The 20256-nt window shown below is 46.5% G+C and overlaps 1 protein-coding gene and 1 long non-coding RNA gene across 4 annotated transcripts in view; one reads left to right on the plus strand and one right to left on the minus strand.

The window, feature by feature from the left end:
* LOC111773490 (putative neuroblastoma breakpoint family member 5) overlaps window positions 1-18028 on the plus strand; it is a 28641-nt gene extending 10613 nt beyond the window's left edge. The window contains exons 7-15 of one of the 3 annotated variants that reach the window (XM_070266786.1): window positions 322-4598; window positions 4699-4908; window positions 6886-6988; window positions 7793-8007; window positions 9075-9126; window positions 10348-10412; window positions 13773-14009; window positions 14314-14488; window positions 16846-18028. In XM_070266786.1, coding sequence (XP_070122887.1) covers window positions 4731-4908; window positions 6886-6988; window positions 7793-8007; window positions 9075-9126; window positions 10348-10412; window positions 13773-14009; window positions 14314-14488; window positions 16846-16867 — 1047 coding nt within the window. In that variant the 5' untranslated portion in view covers window positions 322-4598; window positions 4699-4730 and the 3' untranslated portion in view covers window positions 16868-18028. Of the gene's footprint in view, window positions 1-321; window positions 4909-6885; window positions 6989-7792; window positions 8008-9074; window positions 9127-10347; window positions 10413-13772; window positions 14010-14313; window positions 14489-16845 lie in introns of those variants that run through there. The other 2 variants (XM_070266787.1, XM_070266785.1) reach the window with 2 other exon arrangements.
* The window catches only part of LOC138915075 (uncharacterized), a 170896-nt gene that overhangs the window by 10038 nt on the left and 140602 nt on the right, over window positions 1-20256 (minus strand). The gene's annotated exons all lie outside the window — the stretch shown is intronic.

Consider the following 20256-nt stretch of genomic DNA (forward strand, 5'->3'; position numbering starts at 1 on the left):
ACAGAGTGGAAGGCACTGGCAGGAGAGCTGGCACCGGAGATGGCAGAGATCTTCATCATAGAGTCCTTGGTGGCCTCAGAGCATAGTTGCCCCTTTGGTTATCTGCAGCTACCAGATGACCAAATGGCAGGTGCACCTTGGTGACCAGAGACGTTTCTGGAATGCAGATTTCAGTCCCCTTGGGGAATTCCCAGAGCTATTTCAAAGGAATTTGAAGAGAGTTAGGGTTCTTAAGAAATTGGTAGGAGTACAGCCAGGAACATTCGTCTTTGTAATTTTGTTATAAGTCTTCAGTCAAATCCATTCTTCTTGGTTTTTCAGTGATCTTCTTACCACTTGTTGTGAGCCTATGATGCTGATAGAATTAATATTCCAGGAAAGCTTAACATTTTAACAGGGTATTCCTGTGGGATGTTTTGATCCGAAGAGGTGAATTTTTAATGGCAGAAATTTAGACGCTGCAAGGGTATGCCTCGGCAGAGGACCTCTAATTTCTCGCAACAGGTATTCCATCTCTGCTTGACATATATTTCCTTTTTCTGTTAAATTAATTTTTATTGCAGTAATACTGGTTTGTAACATTATATCAATTTTAGTGTACATCATTATATTTCAACTTCTGTATCGACTCCATCAGATTCACCACCAGAAGTCTAGTTGTCATCAGTCACCCAGCATATGTGCCCCTTTACCCCTTTGCCCTCTCCCCTCCCCCTTTCGCCTCTGGGAAACAGCAATTTATTCTCTGTGTTTATATGTTTATTTGTTGTTGTTGTTGTTTTATCTTCCATGTATGAGTGAAATCCTATGGCATTTGACTTTCTCCGTCAGACTTATTTCGCTTAGCATAATACTCTCAAGTTCCCTCCACGTTGTCAAAAATGGCAAGATTCCCTCTTTTTATGACTGAGTAGTACTCCATGGTATGTGTGTGTGTGTGTGTGTGTGTGTGTGTGTATCACATCGTCTTTATCCATTCATCTGTTGATGGTCACTTAGGTTGCTTGCAAGGCTCAGCTGTTATGAATAATGCTCCCATGAAAATAGGGGTGCATAAATCTTTTGGAATCAGTGAGTTTGTGTTCTTTGGATAAATACACAGAAGTGGACTACCTGGATTATATGGTAGTTCTGTTTTTCGTTTTCTGAGAGATCTCCATGCTGTTTTCTCTAGTGGCTGCCCCAGTTTACATTCCCACCAGTAACATATGAGGGTTCCCTTTTCTCTACATCCTCTCCAACACTTATTTTCTTTTTCGTGATAGCCATTCTGACAAGCATGAGGTGATATCTCATTACGGTTTTGATTTGCGTTTCCCTAGGAATTAGTGCTGTAGAACGTCTTCTCAGGTGCCTATTGGCCACCTGAATACCTTGTTTAGAAAACTATCTGTTAAGATCCTCCGCACATGTTTTAATTGGGTTTTTCCTGTTTGTTTTGTTGTTGTTGAGTTGTATAAGTTCTTTCTATACTTTGCATATTAGCCCCTTATCTGATTTATGATTGGCAAATATCTTCTCCCAGTTGGTAATGGTCTTTTCATTGTGTTGATGGTATCCCTTGCCATGCTTAATATTCCCAAGAAATAAAAGGGGGACAGTTTTGTCTTGGTGTTTTTAGACACACACATAAGAAAGAACGGTGAGAATTATGCTTCGATATTTTTTGGAAACAGGTCACTATCAGCAGAAGGGCAGACAGCTATTGGGAGTGGTGGCTGAAAGGTGGTCCCCAACAGTGGTGGCCTTTGGAAGAGACCAGGCAGCCTTGGGTATCAGCACGGCCTAGGCAACTGGAAGGCAGGGGCTCCTCAGATTCCATGACACCCCCACCTTCCAATTGTGTTATTGCAACACCAGACCGTTAACTGGCGCACTGAGTCCTCTCTCCATCACTCCTGTCTGACTCTGAGCTACAGGTGGTGCTTGGGGCTCTGAGCTCTGAGATCTTCAACCTTGTTGTGGCAGTTACAGACTCTCAAGTGTTGTGGGGTATTGATCAAGTTGTCCTCAACAGTAAGTTAAGAATTCCTGTTTGGTGTAGTCTCATTTGGTTACTTTTTCATTTGTTTCCCTAGCCTGAGGAGATATAATATTCAGCAAGGTACTGCTAAGACCAGTGCCAAAGAGTGTACTGCCTCTGCTTTCTTCTAGGAGTTTATGGGTCCAGGTCTTCCATTCAAGTCTTTAATGCATTTTGAGTTCATTTCTCTGTGTGGTGTAAGATAAGGGTCTACGTTTGTTCTTTTGCATACGGCTGTGCAATTTCCCCGGGACCGTTTATCAAAGAGACTTTCCTTCCCTCCTTTGTATGGTCTCCGCTCTTTTGCTGAAAATTAGCTGTCCGTAGATGTGAAGGTTTATGTCTGTGCTCTCCATTCAGTTCCATTGATCTGTGTGTCTGTTTTCCTGCCACTATCATGACGTTTTGATTAATATAGCTTTGTAGTATATTTTGAAATCAGGGATTATGATCTCTCCGGCTTTGTTCTTTTGACTCAGGATGCTTTGGCTCCAGGTGAATCTTAAAATGATTGACTTGGGGGTAGGAAACACTGAACCGTATCACTTTTATGCAAAAGACAAAAGCAGGGCAGAGCAGAACAGCAAGGATATTTTCAGTCAAGTCTCTAAAGCAGGGGAGAAACTGTTGGAGCCCTCTAGAATGGAGAGGACCTGGCCCATCTGATTTCATTTTAATTTCATCCATTTTATAGCAGAGACATGAACCCTTGGGAAGATATCCTGAGGTAAGTGAGAGTCCACCTTGAAAATGGTGGGAGCCCTAATTTCAAATTCTGGCCTTCTTTGAATAGAAGTGAAAATTAGATTTTGCACATGGATGAGTCCAGTCTTCTCTGAGTCTGTCACCTTATGAAATAAATCCTATTACTCGTTAAACTTCAACAGTGGCATTTAAGTAAGAAAATCTTAGAAATATACTAGCCATCTAACAAAACACCAGAAAGTTAGCAAGTCCAACTCCATTCGAGTTCAGTACAGTTGGGTCCACTAGATCGCAGACTTTGAGATGTAAAGAAAAGAATGTCGGGTCCAACTGACACCAAAAGAGAGATCTCTTTAAAGCTTTACATGCATCTCAAACACCAAATCTTTCCACAGTGTGGTTGGAGGATGGTGTAGGGTAGAAAGAAGATGAGCTTCAAAAGCGGTTGATGCGGTCCTCTGTCCTTTACCTTGACATAAATGCTCAGTGGTACTTGGGCAGAGGCATCGCACCCTCAAATCGAAGTACTGGAGCAGCTAAACTGAAGAGACCAACGTTACCGGGGGTCTCCCAAGTCTCATCTTCACAAGACGCAGGTGGGAACAGATGACAAGAGTGTGAAGAGGGCGTTCAGGGTACAACTTTCCCTCCCTGCCTGTCCTCCTCTTCTCAACCTCAGCTTCTCTGTCTCTGAACCCCATTGCACATGTCCCCTGTGGGTGATGGACCATCCCTGAACCATGACCTTGAAATTCCACGTTCTGGTAGAGGAATATAACGGCAGGTCAGTAGCATGAGGACAGCTCGAAGGGATCTGTCCAGCAATAATCCATAAAACCTGCTCCGCATCCCTGTTCTGTTCCAAACATGAGTGAACTGAACGAAGACAAGAAATAGCATCAGGTTGACAAGTGTTTGCAAAAGAAATGGGCACTACATGTATTCAGGATACACTCACAAACTACTGTGATCATTTTCAGAGCTGAAAAAGAGCTCTTGTGGGGTTACAATTCATAATATGTGGATATCCGGAAGCAACAAGTAGGAAAGATAGTGTTTACAGACATTTAAAAAGTAACAACCACAAAAGCGGCCCACACATAGAGAAGGATTTTAGGAGGTAGAGATGTCACACTGACTTAAGTTTGAAGATAAGCCAACATGCTGCCCTAGTGAGGGGCAAGAAGTCGACACAACACAGGGATGCAGCAAGAGGAGTATTGTGAGTCAGGACAGAGAATAATTTTTTAACGAACTATTCATTCACTGAGTATTACACTCTGCTTTTGTCCCTTTTAATGGATGTAGAAAAACCTGGAGAAAGCCCAGCGAATAGCAGCATGAGAGTCTAAAAGTTTGCCATCTTTCACGTATGGGAAAACCTTAAGATCGGTTTACATTTAGAGAGAAAGTGGGGTGACTTCGTGACGGTGCTTCAGAAAACAAACCTTGTTGGGACACTGGTTTCTCTTTCTGTTTTGAGATGCACACAGGAATGGGCACTGAGAACTATGCTTAGATATTTTCTGGAAAGAGACAGGTCGGTAGTGTCAGCACAAGAGTAGACAGCTGCTTTGGGGTGATGCCCATCAGCAGTGGCCTTCAGAAAAGGCCGGGCAGCCTGGGGTAGCAGCAGGGCCTAGGCAACTGGAAGGCAGGGGCTCCTAAGATTCCATGACACCTCCACCTTCCAATTCTGTTATTGCAACACCAGACCATTAACCGGCGCGCTGGGGCCTCTCTCCATCACTCCTGTCTGACTCTGAGCTGCAGGCGGTGCCTGTGGCTCTGAGCTCTGTCATCTTGAACCTTGTTTTGGCAGTTCCGGACCCTCAGCTGTTGTAGAGTGTTGATCTAGTTGTCCCCAACGGTAAGTTAAGGATTCCTGTGTAAACACCCCTCTGGCCTGATGAAACCTTTTTGTCTTTGCTTGTTTTTCACTCATTATATGTTTGGGTTTCTCTGCCCAGTCTCTGGCTCTACCTCTTCTGCCAACATCGCCATGGCCGTGTGTCCTCACGCTTTGTCTGATCCGAGGGCAGAGGTGACCCTCCAGGAGTCCAACCAGGAATTGCGTTCACAGCTGGCACAAAGCAAGCAGGACTTCCAAGCCCTCATGGAGGAATTCCTTGTATCCGAAGCTGCTGCCTACTCCCTGGCCACCGAGCTGCAGAAGCACAGTAAGTCTCCCAGGGCCGTGCTCCCCAGATGGGTGAGTGATCCCTGTCTGCCCTCTAAGACACTAAAATTTCTCCAGACTTTAGCCTCTGGTCCCTTTGTCAAAATAACTTTCATTCTGACCACAATCCAGGAAAGTCAGAGGTAGGTATTTTGCCCTCATTTTGCTGGGGATGGAGAAACTGATGCACAAAGAGTTTAGCAACTTTTTCAGATTTGCAGTGTGGTATAGGGCGGCTTTAGAATTCGAGTCCCAGACATCGATTGCTGGTGCAGCCACACAATTGCGTCTTCCTCTCAGGAAAGGGCTGCACTGTTTCTCTCAGCATCCTCTCTGTCCTTTACCACATCCTGCATCGCTCTTGGCCTAAATGTCTGGGACAAGTGAACTCCCTCAGGTCAAGCTTCTCTGAGGTCCCATGGGCAAGGCACTGTGCTACTTACAGTGGGAAAACAGATGATAGTAGCTGCTTTATAGGAGCTTAAAGATGAATATGCTCCTCACCGAAACTGTGCTATCCAGGAGTGACACCATCAAGACAGGGAATGCCCTGGTGAGAGGGAAGCCCTCTCTTCCAGGGCACGGGCTCTTCTTCCTGAGTCTGAGGAAGACGTTTGACACCCTGTGGTAAGGTTGGGGCTGTTTCTATGGAAACCAGAGACTCTGTCCCACCACCTGTGTCTCCCGCTCAGCTGGTGAACCCTCAGGGATGCAGGGCAGCCAACAGGTCCAGGTGACCTTGAGAGTCTGGGCTACGAGACCTGTGGCCAAATTGAGGCCACAAAGTGAGGTAGGTCGGGGAGACCACTAGCCCCAGGAAAACTCAAGCCAGTGTGTGAGGCAGGCCCTTCCCTGCCCCAGTCAGCCTCAAAACTGGAAGCTCGATTGCCTGCTCAGTGAGACTGGGCTGTAGTGACGACAAGAACCGTGACAACCAGGGCATGTGCACAGCAGAGTGTTTAGAAGGATCTTGACAACTCGGAGCCTGAATTGGGGTCGTTTCCTACAATTGCTTTTCAATAAGCCATTGAGGGGGGAGTAACTAAAATGGCTGACACAGAGAAAATCCAAGCCTGCCATTTAAAAAGTGAAGAGATGAGCTTTCAGGAAAGGACAAACGAAGTTTTATTTACATCCTGCCTTAGAATCACAGCGTAACTGTAGGAAACACATTTTGAAGCTGATGAAGAAGAAAGATATCACTTAAGACCTGGGTGTCAATGTAACACGGTGCAGTGGTGAAGAGCATGGACTCTGGGCCAGTCCTTCTGGGCTCCAATCCAAGCTGTGTGTCTTTCTGTGCCTCAGTTTCCTCCTCTGTTAATCCGGTGCTGTCATGGTACCTACTTGTTTGAGCTGTTGCAATGCATCACATGGATGATTTCTGTAAGTCCCTGTCACAGGGCCAACACTATTTGTTAGTTCTTCCTTCTATTGCTTTGAATTTAACACAAACTTTCTTAGTATCTGTGCACGTTTCCTTCAGAAATTTATGGGCAAATGCATAATATTTTACAGGGTTGAATCCATATAAATGTCTTCATCTTGGATGTACTTGACCTTGAAATTCTGAGCTCAAGGGAACCAACAGTCAGTAGAGTCCAGCGGGCCTTCCCAAGCACACAGGCAATCGCTACTGCACGCGCCTGCTTGGTGTTTCACTTAAGAGGCTGCGAGGCTTGGTAACGTGACTAAGGCCCACGACTCAGGGTCAGTCTCAGGGGATGGGAATTCTGCCTTTGTCAAATAGAAGTTAATGTATCTAGATACTTTCTGTGCCTTGGAGCTTCTCTTTCCTCAGCTCTAAAATGGGGAGTAGCCCAATGCTGTGTAGTAGTTTGGAGGCCGAGGAATAAGATGCGGAAATCCCAGTGTGGAGCCTGGTACTGGGCATGGACCCTGCTTCCTCCCTTGAAGGCAGTGACCACAGCAGCATGGCCAGCTTTCCACTGAGGCAGGGCTCTCTGTCCTTTTTCAGAGTGTGGAGAGTGCAAAGACATCATTGAATCCGTGCTTGGGGACAAGCTGCCTTTTGAGGAGGGGAAGCTGGCAGAGAAGTCAACGCTAGCCGAGAAGCTCAGGTAAGGAGGGCTGTGTGGGGGTAGGCTGGTGGGTAGCTGTGGGAAAAGCTGAAGTGGGGCAGGGAGCAACTTTGGGCCAAGAGAAGGCAGAAATGTACGTGGCAGGCGCTTGTGTTCAAATGTTTATACAGCAACTAGGGAAAAGTAATTGGAAAATTATGGTCTCCAGTTCTTCAGAGGCTCACTTACTCTGTTTTTTCAAAACTATAAATTTTTGAACTGAAATTCACCAAACACGAATTTGCACAAATTGAGGTGAACAATTCGGTGGCATTTAGTACGTTGACAGTGTTGTGGCATCACCCGCTCATTTCCCTTTAATCACAATCACCACCTGTCTCACGAGGGCCTGTTGTGTTTTCTTTCTAAAGAATTCTGTCTCCTTGACCCTGTCATTCTCGTGTTCTTTCCAGCTAACCCAGCTGTGCTCGTGCACATTTCTGTGTCTGGCTTTGTGTCCATTCACTGCAGAATGCACCCTGTGTATTTTAACATAGAAGCGGGCATGGCTGAAGGGGTTAACTGAAGAGACACGTTTTTAAAACAGGATTAGGAAGACACCTGGTTTTGTTGACAGCAGAAACAATGAGTAGGATGTCCAGGAATCTGACAGGAGCTCTCTCTGATACAGAGGAAACCTGTGCTTTACCTTCCTCTTTCTCTTTGCCACAGGCAAGTCGCCACACATCGGCCAGAATTCTCTGAGGACTCCTTGGGGGCAGTTCTCACAGAAATCTTGAAAATCTTTAGAATCTGTCACTCATCCCTTTGGACTCTCAAGTCTTCTCTTCTGTCCCACCTTAGGGAATCCAATCTCCTAATTCAAGAGCAGGAGCAGCAACTGGCCTATCTGCGGCACAAGTTACAGGAAGGGCGAGAAGTGCGGGCCTTGCTGAGTCAGCACCTCAATGACCTGCTGACACACAACGGCTCTGACGACCACCAAGGGCAGGCCTTCCGCCAGCAACTGGCTGAGGGATATAGGCTGGCCAAGCACCTTGCCCACATACTCGGCCCAGGTAAGGTGGCCACAGGCCCTCACTGCACTGAAATTCTCCAAGGTGCCTGGCTCACAAGACCCTCCACACCTCCCCTCGTAATGTTTTGACAAGCTGTCCCAGTTTGCGTGTTGCACTTGGGACCGTGGTAGGACCAGGACTGGCTAGGTGGGCGCAGAGAGCAGATATGCCCAGGGTGGAGGTCATAGTGGTGCAAGTGTCGGCTTCCTTCCTGATGGACTGTGACCTTTAGGGCAGGAGGCCACACCTACCTACTGTCAGAGGACACAAAAGAGGACGTGACAGGAGGCAGCTTGTTTGAGTGAAAAGAGCCTTGGCCTAAGGGTGGCCATTCCCAGGCTCCAGCCTGAGAGCTGACGGTACTAACACTGGGTGAGAGATTGATTTTTACTTCATCCGTATCAATCTCCTCAGCAGTAAAATGGATCCAATAATCTGTTCACGGTAGCTGTAGTCCTCAAACGTAGGAATGTCTATGAATGCACTTCCGAACAAAGCAAGCCCCTCGCTCTGTGGGGTTGGGCAAGGTACTGGATGTGGTAGAACTTGGTGGTAGAGAGTTTAGACTGGAGACCTTTCCGTAGAGAGAATTTCCCTCCACAACACACAGAAGCCAACTTGGAGGGCCCTTAAAGTCCCCAGATGAGGGGTGTTGGCTTGGGTTCTTTCTTGTCTCCTTAGAGAAAGGACGAGGTCTCTGTGAGAGCTGGGAAGGGATCTAGGGCCTGTGCCTTTGGCAGGATTTGTGGCAGAATGGAGCACGCAGTCGCAGAATTCAAGATGGAAGCTGGACAAGTACCCAGTGATATGAGGAACAAAAGACAGCTTAAACTTTTGCCCAATTTCAGGCAGAGTCTGCAATGATGGTGATCCAGCGGATCACAGACACACCGCCTGATGAATCAGAAATCCATGCTGGGGCAATGCTTTCAAGACAATGCGCTAGGACTTCAAGACCATACGGACTCCTGCATAGATATTTATGTCTCTATGGCTGTTGAGGTCACTGCGTTCATAGAGGTTAAAGTGGGAAAGAGCTAACTGGACATTTCTGAATTTATTTGCAGGGAATAACGAAGACAAGGAAGATGAAAAGACACAAGGCACACTCACTCACAGGTGACAATGAATGATCTGGTGCCGGTAATGGGTGGGGAAAATGTGGAGATGGTCTCAGAAAGAACAGTAAGTGAGGGGAACAAAGTCACAAGTGCCAGAGGCAGGAGAAGGAAACGTGGAGGTTGTAATGATTTAATTCACTCAACCAACAAGGAAAAGGCTCTGTTAACTTCAATGTCACTCGTCTCTATGGACCTGTAAGTCTGACACAAGAGAACGCAACACCCTTAGGAAATCATGCACATAGAGAAAAGGTCTATTCTCTCCTGCAACGAAAATCAGGGTGAGACACAGATCGAACTGCTACACATTAATGATGGTCTCTCGAAGGAAGGAAACTAGCAGTGCAAAAACTAAAGGGATGATTAACCGCATTAAACAACAAAAATGCAGTGAGATGAGAAAAATGTACCTGTTCTGTAAACAGTCAGAGAAAGAAGCATAGAATGGAGACCACCATGGGGATTATACAATGAAACAAGAAGGGACTTCATTTGAAGGGGAAATGTGATGATCTCAGATATGCGAACATCAGGAAGTGCTCACTATCCCCGTTTCCCCATGCAGACAACCACCAAGTGTCCCATGTCGTGACCAAAGTCCGCATCATGCCCCAATTGGTACTAAAATACATCCGAAAGCCCAGCTTTCTCTGCGTTTACCCTCATGCCAGAGTCAGTTTACCCTTGGCTGCTTGGTTTATGTCCTTCCCACTTTATGCAATACTATTCATGCCACCCTTCTTCTTTTCTGAGTTTACGTTTTTCATGTCTCTCGTCTCCTGGTATACTCAATCCTCTTTCTCATCACATTTTTTCCCTCTTTCTCATAATCTTTTCTTTTCCTCCATCCTCTAAGCTATCTCTGCTGGGTCCTTGTTCCACTTGTCTTTCCCTCTTTCTCTTTTTCTCTCTAATGATCTCCCTCTCTCTCCTGTTCACTTTCCAAGCACACTCTCTTCCTAGACAGGGCAAATTTCCTTTTTCTCTCTTCATGGGTGCCTTAATTCTGTTTTAGGTGATCCCACTCTCATCCTTCCCATCCAAACCATCCCTTGGTTTTTGTCTTTCCTAATGCCTTTTTTTTTATCTTCACTCATCTGTACCCCAACACCCTCAGCAGCAATCTGCTCTATATGAAAGATAATGGATTCCCCAAGGACGCCGTGAATAAATATTTTGTTTTTTGTTCCATTGAACATGACCTGTCCTCCTCCTACAGACCTTACAGTGATTCTTCATTGTCGTTTGACAGACACGAAATCTTCCAAACCCTGGATGCAGAGGGTGAGTACTCCCACTGTAAATGGCACAAATTCCTTGTGGTTTTCTGGTAATGTCTATGTTCTTTGAATCCAGCACCCTGCATTGGCTGAGAGGTGCATCCCTGCCAATGGGTTCTGTAGACTCCTTCTAGTTTGAGTTGTGCTCCTGAAGTTAATTTTAAGAAGCATCCTGTGGTCGGATAATTTTCTTCTTCTAGTCTCAACTCCTGTCACCTGGCATTTCTCACAACTGCAGACTGTTCCTATCAAGTCAGGTTCAAGAGGGGAAATAGAGGGATAATGGAAAAGTCTAAGCCATCATTTTGTTACCTGGAGGAATTTGTGAAAAGCATCTCTTTTCCATCCTAAGAATTCTCATACTCATGGAATGATGTTGCTACTTGTATTTCCTGAGTAGTTTTGTACAAACTCTCTGGCTTTCCACACAGGTTTGCAGTCTGCTCAATATTTGCAACATGTATTACATGGTTCCCAAGCTCAAAGTTTTTCCCCTGGGGTGCCAACCCGCTTCTGAAGCATTTGGATACGAGATCCTGAACACCAAATCCTGCCTGTTTCTGTGTTTTCAATGAAGCCAAAGCTCTCATTCTGATTTTTCATCCTCCACCAATGGCCATGGGTTTCGTCCTTTGTGCAACACCATTGATTTCCTCCGTGTGGAGGTTGTAGTTTCAATCACGTGTCTAGTCTCGGCGGTATCATCTCATGTAAACTATCAACAGCCTGTGTACCTGATGGGGGTATTGGCCTAATTTATGAGCAAAGCACACAAGCTTCCCTATCCATTATCTCCAGAAAAGTCCTCCCTGGTGAGCAAGATCCCACTGGGGCCGCCATTTCCTCAAGCAGGGAGATTCAAACACAGTTTTCATCTCCTCTCCCGGAGGCGATCTTCCGGACTTCTCTTCTGGGCGAGGTGGTTGGATTGTTAGGAGCCTTTACTCATGAAATCATCTTGTAGGAAGAGCCAGAAACTCTGTGGTGTTCCTGACTCTCTCTGACTATTTTATAGTGAAATCGACCATGAACAACTTGTCCTTCAACCTTTTCGGGTCAGTAAGGGCCTTTTCACACTGGACCATCCTCTTTCCTGTTTCCCCTTCTTCCCGAGGTGCAGAGAATCGAAGGCTTTCTGAGGATCACAACAATTCATGACTGAAAATGTCACACAGGTCTTTTGTGTCTGTTGTGTGCCACGCCCCTCAGCAAGTGAGCTCCGTGGACACTATAACCCATTCGGTCCTCACAGGGCCACTCTCAATAGGTGAGGTATCTCACGTTGGAGCCGAGGGCACTGAGGCTCAGCAAGGTCACTTTGCTAGCCCCAGACCCCCAGTCAGTGCACAGTGGGACTGTGGCCCCCGGTTGGCCTGACTCCCCTGCTCAGGCTCTGTCTCCTGCTCTCAGCAGTCGGAACATCAGGGACTAAGCGGGGATGGTGCTCACCCTCTTCCTTGTGCTTTGTTCCAAACCATGTCAAACAATTTTAAACTTAAACAGAAAAGTTGGGAGACTCATCCAAAGAACTCCTGTTTCCACTCATGCCGATCTGCCAGCTCCTACCCTCTCAGAGCACTCCGTCCTGTGAGCAGAGCCAGCGGCTCACCCAGGCCCTCCCAGGGGAGCCGCAGCTCCATGAGGAGCTCTCTCCGTGGAAAATCAGCCAGGGCTGAGAGATCTGTCTCACCAGCCCCTGCCCTCGGGGCTTTTCTGCTCTCACTTAGAGTTGTCCTGCTGCCCTTGTAAAGCTGCATAGCTCTGTCTCAGTTACCCTGACAGCCAGGTCTCGGTCCCCATGAGGAGGATGAGAAATGCTCAGACACACGTCAGAAGTGAGATGTGTGTGATGGGGCATGGCCTTGCCAGGCCATCGTTCAAAATGCAGCAGGAAAGGACAAATTGCCCCATGCAGATGGGCTGAGATAAGTGAAGAGATCACCTAAATTCTACACAGACCCGTCCTGTGTTGGGGTTCGCTGATGACAACGTGTAAACACTGTGTATGGCAGCAGAGGGGCTACAGGCAGTACAGGGTACAGCCCGAGAGAAGTCCTTGTGGAAAAAGACCTGGAAGCCAGAAGAGGCATGTGGTGCAGGGCTGGGGTGGGGGCTGGAGGGCAGGCTGATTCCAGAGGATTTATCTAAGGGAGGTGTGGGAAGCGATGCTGTAGAAGAAAGAGGTGCCAGAAGACAGAAGGAGGGAGTGCAAAGGAGGTGCAGAGTTGAGAGTGTGTAGCAGAGAGGGGAGAGGAAGTTCCCCCAGCAGAGCAGGCACAGGATGGGGCAGGATCTGGGGTAAGAAGGCGGGTGAGGCATTTGCTGGTGAGAGAGGATGGAACCAGGGAACGCACCTTGAGGGAGGCTGGATGGAGCACGGACAGGAGTCAGGAGAGTCTGTGATCTGGAAGACGAAATGGCAACAGACGCACAGAGACATTTCTATGGAACAGTGAACCCTTGGTGAGAATGAGGATGGCTAGAGGGCAGGAGAGAGGGGAGCCCACGCAGTGCAGAGCAGGCCCTGCGGGCCAGGAGCCCGCCTGAGTCTGACCTGGACTGGCCTGAGGCTATTTGAAGTCTTTGTTAGCCCCCTTTCTGAGAGTATCTGTTCATTTCACAGTCAAAATATACACGTTTATTAGGGAGAACTGCCCAGCCCCCACCGAGGGGTGTGGGACACAGGATTGAGCGCTCTCTTACCTCCCTGTGAAGAACCACAAAGTCTGACTCTGTAGCACTTCTCTGTCCCTAAGTTTCCAATCAGGGACTCAGACCTCTACTACATGTCCTGTAGCTGCCGGTGCCCTGCGTGGCTATAGATATTTACATGGGTGGGTGGGTGGAAGGCAGTCAAAAATTACAGACAAAGCTGCTCAAAAGGCCGCAGAACTGTACAAAACTTCGGATAACTCGGTCCCTGTTCTACGGTTTCCCAACTGTGTCTTCTACCGGCCCTGAAGACTTGTGGCCGTCCTTCTCTCCCTGTTCTTTTCTACTGTGGGTACACATCAACATCGCTTTCTCCCCCATGTCCTAAGGCCTCTCTAGAACCTTCTCTCTAAGCTATGGGACTAAGTTAATGAGAACAGATTCACAGGCATGACTTCATCCTTCCATCCAAAGTCCTCTGGACTCAGTGGGTTTCTCACTTCTGGGACACTGCATCCTGTCACCTGCCATCTCAGCATCCCCAGGGACACACGTGAAGCTGACAGCTCCTTCATGTACATGAGGTCTGCCTTTTTTCTTTGGGTCGCTGGGTGGTCTCACTGACAGGCATGGACATTAGAAATGGGTGGGCTCCCAGGGCTGAGGAAAGGAAAGCTGGGATTGGTCCCACTGAGCCCTCTTCTCCTTTCAGCTCCCACCCTGGAGGCCGGTCACCGAGGGCCTTTGAGGACAAACTGGAGTTTCCAAAGGCCAGAGCTGCAAGCTTCACAGACACAGCTGCAGCCAGGCACCCAGGTGACCAGTTATCTGCTGCTGCAGCTGGACCAGTTGGACTGTGGTGACGGCAAAGCCAGGCTTGGCCTTTGCTCCACCACCTGGAGCTTTAGAGCCCACGGTCCCTTCAGAAATCAGTGGCCGCTCTTCCAAGGTGAGAGAGAAAAGGGGAATACGAAGCTCTGGTCCATTGTTAGTCGTCAGAGGGTGGGAGCGGGGAGGTGATGGGCCTCTCCCACACCTCCTGGCAATCTCATCACTACTGGGTAGTGTGAGTAAGATCAAAGAAAGAGAAAATATGAAAGTGTCGCCATGGGCCTCACCTCACCCATGGACTTTCAGTGGCCTTTCTTGTTCTGGCCACTCTGCTTATTTGATGTCCCTCCTGGGTGGAGGATTAAGTCCCAGTACGATCACGAATAACAATGGATCCTGTTGGCTGTGGTTTTATTTTTCAGGACTGGCTTTCGATGCTTCCCTCGGAGGAAAGAAACCTCCCAAGCTGGAGGGTGATGCTCTTGAGGGCTCAGCTGCCTTAAGTGCCCAGAAACAGAAGATTATCAAAAGAAAACTGCTCTTCAACAAGTGGAGGATAACATGCAATTTCCCCAGCCTTCAGCTGAGGGTACTGAGGTAATCACATCGCTGGCTCTTAGATGCACTTATGCCTCATGGCTCTCTAGCTAAGATTCTAGCTCAATCTCCCGCTGTCTCTTCTCTTCCTCATTTGTTAACTGCAACAGCTGATGCGACCTCTGTCTGGCCTTCCCTCTGTTTTCCATGGGGGCTGCCACCCTGCCAGGCCCTTCCAGCTCCATCTCGTTTGCTCTCTGAACTCTGCTGTGTTCCTGCCGCTGCTGTCCTGATATTCCCTCCCTGCTTTCATCTTAGCCACGGGGAAGCCTGAGCCCATGGTCCTCCTCATCACAAGAGCATCATTGATGCCGCTGAACACAAGGCACTTTGCCGGAAATCACACACTTTCTTCATTTCTTTGCCTTCCCTTCCCAGCTTCCCCAACTCCACTGCCTCTTTCTTCTCAATGAATCACTCACACATGGATCTTGCTCCTGAGTCGCTTTGGGAATCTGACCTAGGACAACCCTTAACCGTGGACTTCTCCATGTGAAGAAGAAGAAGAAGTGTTAAAACTGAGGACAAAGAGCCCAGATGACAAAAACCAAATGAGAACCTGGGTCACAGGTGGGAGTGCTGGACTCTCCTGGAGCCAGCTTTCTCCTCGGCCCACATGTGCAGGCCTGTGCTAATGTGCATGGGGCTTCCAGGGACTCAGCATCCTCACCTCAGGGCCTCATTGGAGCTGGCATTAACACTGCCCTGTAATAAGCACCTGGTGAAAATTTAATGAAGATCAGTGCCTTGACCTCCCACCTGGCGATTCTCATTTAAATTATCAGGAGTGGGGTTTGGGCTTCAGTCGATTTCAAAAGCTCCCCAGGGATTCTAACATGCAGCTAGACGTGACAAGGACCATTCCTCTACGATGATCTCAGGTTCAGAATAGAAATGCCCAGAATGTGTGGCTGCTTCATTAAAAAGCCTGAATATCCATCAGCCATTGAGGGGATTTGTATGCCTCTCTCAACAGCACTCTTTGTACAATGTGGAAAAAAGTGAGAAGATAAAAGAGGTAGATTAATGGATTAGACTTCTGACCTCCCTTCTTTGAGGAGAGTTTCTCCAACTTTTCTGAAGACAGGATAAAACAGGAAACGAGCATTTCATTGAAACCCAGTGCACAGAAAACAATACCTCCCTTATTACACACAATAAAATTTAGTATTTTCTTTAATATTTTTCATATAAAACTAGAAGTTCCTATTCCATCCAATTGATTTCAAGTCCCATGCGTTCAGCACTACGGTTTGAGAATTTTAGTATTGATCAATTTTTCTCGTTAAGTAAAAGCCCCAAAGAGAATCTTTATGCTCATTCCCTTAAAGAGAACATAATAGTAAGTAACAGCTGAAAGTCAGGAAAAGATTGCATGTTTATGCTTCTTATGCCATTCTCTCCACTGGCATAAAAGACTAAAGGAGAATCTTGCCCTATGCAGTGCTTTGTGGGGAATAAAGGGGTGGGGTGGGAGAGAACATAGTCAAACCAGGTGCCTCATGCTTCCCCTTCGGAGTTTTTGGTCTAGATGTTGAGAATATTCCTAGAAATGCCCTAAGGTGCATCCTGTGTGGAATCAACGCTAAAGAATGAAGGAAAATGCATGGGGCCATGGTTACCGTCCCTGCTCTCTTTTTGTTAATTCCATTTTGAGTTTCTCCTTTTTTGGTTCTTTCCTCAGTCTCTTTGGAGAAGAATTTCTCTGTAAACCCTTTTTTCCCGTTGAGCCAAAGTGATGCAACAGTGTCTGTGGTCTGTGGACACCTCCAGATCGGAGCCCTTCCTCTCACCTTCCACCAATTATGGAAAGGGCCTGAGGCCTGGCTTCCAGTTCAAGCGTTGTGACCCTCCTCCTCAGAGCACTGGGACGTGGAGTTAAAGAGGGTGTGCTTCTCTGCCCAGGGTCCTCTCGTTCCGACAGCAGTCTGTTTCTGAATGTGGGGGGTGGATGCTAAGCACATCCCTCCCTGGGAGGGGTGGGAAAGCCATCACTTTGCTCCAGACTGAGGGGCTTCAGGAGTGAAGTGGCTGCTGAGGAAAGGCTGGTAGGGCTCTGGCTAAGGCTCTGCAGCCGCTGTGAGCTGGGATGTCACCAGGCTCCTGGTGGGGTGAGGACAGGGTGTCCCTCGATGCTGCACCACAGCCTGGATGGAAGTGCAGGGAGGTGTTTCTTCTACCTTGTGGCTCTCACTTTCCCCTTCAGCGGCCTGTGCTCCTCCTTCAGCTCCTCCCCTCAACAGGAGCTCAGCGTCCTGCTGGCCTCTGTCACCACATAGCCATCCCTCCAGGCTCAGCTATCAGTGGGACCTTCAAAGACTCACATTTCATTTTTATTTTCTCTTTCTGTCTCTCAGATACCAAGATCTCTGGAACTAAGTCAAGATATTACTGATTTGAACAAAAGCGCACCACAAAAAGTACCATTTTCACTTGATGAAAAAAATCTGAAACAGCAAATCAATTTAAAACCCAAACAGAACAGTGAAGGGATCCTATGCTGAAGATCAACATCACAACCACAAAGCACTCTCCAAGGTTTTTACTGCAAAGCCTGCTTTGATGGGAAAAATGCCAGCCCTTCGGCCTCCAACTGCACTAAGTCACTGAGGAGACCACCGCCTAGGCCCACACACGGTTATGAGAGACCTTAACCCTTGCTGCTCTCAGTTCCCGTCCTGCACATCAGCAGAATCAGGAGCAACTGGCAAAAGACAACATGACAGACCCGGCGTTCTGTGCCACCAGCTGGGCTGTGCGAGGAACAGACAGCACTAACTATGCAGTGCTATGGTGACAACGTTTAGCCTGAATTCAGTCATGAGGTAGTCCTGAGACAAGTGCAGAATCTAGACCACTGCACAAGACAACTGGCCTCACCTCTACAAACAAGGCAACGTCACCACAAGTAAGATAACAAAAAGAAGAAGAGACTTTTGGGGTTCTAAACGACTAAAAAGATTTCTTTAGTCCTTTGGATCCAAAAACCTCTCCTCACCTTTTGTTGTTTTTGGTGGTGGTGACATTGCCTTGTTTGTAGAGGTCAGGACAGTTGTCTGGTTCAATGGTCTACGTTGTGTACTGGTCTGACCACTTCCTCATGACTAACTCAGGCCGACCCTGTTGCCAAGAGCCCTACGTAGTTAGTGCTGGGTGCTTCCTAGTGGAGCCCACCTGGAGACTAAGAATGTCCGGTGTGTCCATCACTGTGACTGCTGTACTAGCATGGGTCACGTTGTTATGGAGGGGCCTACGAGATCTGTTCATTGTAAGGGCACATTTTTTCCTTTCTATAATGAGTAAGTAATTTGGTGAGTGGTACTTTGAGAGTGTGTGAACATCCTCTTTTCTAAAGATGTTTCTCTAAATATTTTACCATCCTTAATGATCCCTGATGTATGTCGATTAGCATATTTGCATTTATACATTGGAAATTTTCTAATCCGTTCATACCTATAGCCTTGTATTTGTTGGCATTGTGCCATGAAAAAGAACATTCCTTCCCCTTGTATGATATTAAAATTTTTGTTTTGACTGTCACTGTGGACTCATGAATTTTTTAAATTCAGTGTTATAATCAGCATCATCGTGACTGACTGGGTGGATATAAACATAAATTAAGATAAACATTCTTCTCTCTCTTCTTCATAGTTACGTCCTACAGTCTCCCATACGTTTTAGGCTGTATTACCCACCTATAGTAGATGGTATTTACTATTTTCTGTTTCCATGTTTCTGTGTGTGTGTTTCATTTGATATTTAAGAACTGCATAGCTAGTGCTGTATATTTCACTAAGTGTTTTTGATATCTTAGTCCCTTACTAACTTGTCAAACTTCTAATAATTGCTTTACGAGTTTGAAATGACATCTTTCAACTGCAAATTTTTACCACTGTGACCATCCAGGACATTTGTTCTGTTTTTCTCTTTTCTTCCATCTTTCCTGGCCACTTCTCATAGAATTATTTCAACCCAGTTAAAGGAATACCATTGACACACTGCTTTTCTCCCCTTGGCCCCTTCCAGATTTCTGCTTTAGATCCACAGTTAAATACATTCAATGATGACCAGCTGTTCAAAAGTCCCAATTTCCTCAGTCCTCTCTTGTTGGGTGGAGTTCATCCTGAAAAGACTCCTCAAGATGGAATCAGGACTCCCTCAGCGTTGTATGTGCCACACTCTTTTCTGCTGCCTTGACACAGGGACAGCTGGGTGACTATGAAGTACTTGCCCACGATGACTGTCACTGAGTTTTTATAGGGTATTGTCCCACATTGTTGTTCTGTTGAGGTGTAGATGTAGATTGATTTTCTCTCTATTGTATGTGAATTGGCTTCTTTGAGGAGCAGAGAGGGGTCTGGAGCTTCGCAGGAAGTTGTTTCCTTTACTTTAAATCTGTCGGTTCCAGGAGGCGAGGTCTTAGTGTTGACCACCCCAGTTCTGTTTCTCCCCGGGATCTAGACTTTCTCTCTGATCCTTTTGCAGCATCTTTTCTTCATTTCTCTTCTGTTTGATGCTTCCATTTCTTTATTCTGTGTCCCTTATAGTATTTTTAGACAAATATGTTGCCCTTATGAACCTTGTCATTTAGCCTATTTTTCAGAGAATTTTCTTTTCCTCCCATTTTTCCCTAATTTCTGCCAAGTCTAATTTCTCATTTTCTGTTTCTTGTCCACTTCTCTTTTGAGTTGTGTATTTCTTATGTGGTTTTGTTTTGTTCGTGTGTACAAATGCTTTGTTGGGCACGTTTAACTCAGATTCATTGTATGTCATTTTAGAGTTTTCCTATGCTGTGTGATTGATCTGGAGAGAAATCCTTTCATGAGCTGAAATTTTTGACTCTCTATTTCTGTTCTTCTCTTCTGTCACCTTGGAACACATGTCTGCTGTGTGATTTGCATGTCAACATGCCTAAGTTTCCCTGAACGAGAAACCAAAGTTCTATGTAGGAAGGTTGGGTGCTTTGAGTGGCTAAGTTGATTTCTCAGGTCTGGGTCTCTCTCTTTGGGGCGATTCTAACGGACATAAGGTCTGGGGGGATAGGCGTGGCGTGTTCTGATTCTGAGGTCCTATTTTCTTCCAGGAGGACTTTTAATTCATACCAGTTGCTTCAAATAGATTCGCAAACACTGCCAATTCGAATTGAGAACCACAGGGCTTTTACTGAACATTTGTTTTTCATCTAAATCTCCTCCTCTAACACCAAGCATTGTGCGTTAAGGACACAGGGAGCAGTAGAATTAGAATATCCCACAACGTTTGCTTTTCCCACATTATACAGACACACGAATAAAGATGATAGCAGCAACACCACTAGCAACACGATTGAGAAAAGTAGCTTTTGGTTTTCTTACTGTCCTGGGGTATAGATAAATTATTGTTTTAAAGTCTCGTGGAATAGTTCTAATCCATTTGGTTGTTCTATAACATTTTTGCACAATTAGGTTCATTTGTTACATTGTGTTTTCCATGTCTAAAGGCCAAATGTTAAAACTTTAATTCGGTTTTATATGGTTTGCAACTCATATCTAACCAAACAAAGTATATTCCAAATAGTCTAGACTTGACACTCAGATCTGCAAACTCCTCCACGGCCTGGGTGGAGGTGAATCAGGGACTCCTGGTCTCCACAGAGGCTGGAGTCTGTAGCCAGGATTCCTCTCTCTGGCTGAGTTTGGGAGGAAAGGATGAGATTTCCCAGAGTCAGTTTCAAAGCTCAGCCTAACAGCAGTCCTAGTGTCCAATGGAGACTCAGGAGCTAGAAATTC

Source organism: Equus caballus, chromosome 5 (assembly GCF_041296265.1).
Source record: "Equus caballus isolate H_3958 breed thoroughbred chromosome 5, TB-T2T, whole genome shotgun sequence".
NCBI lineage: Eukaryota > Metazoa > Chordata > Mammalia > Perissodactyla > Equidae > Equus > Equus caballus.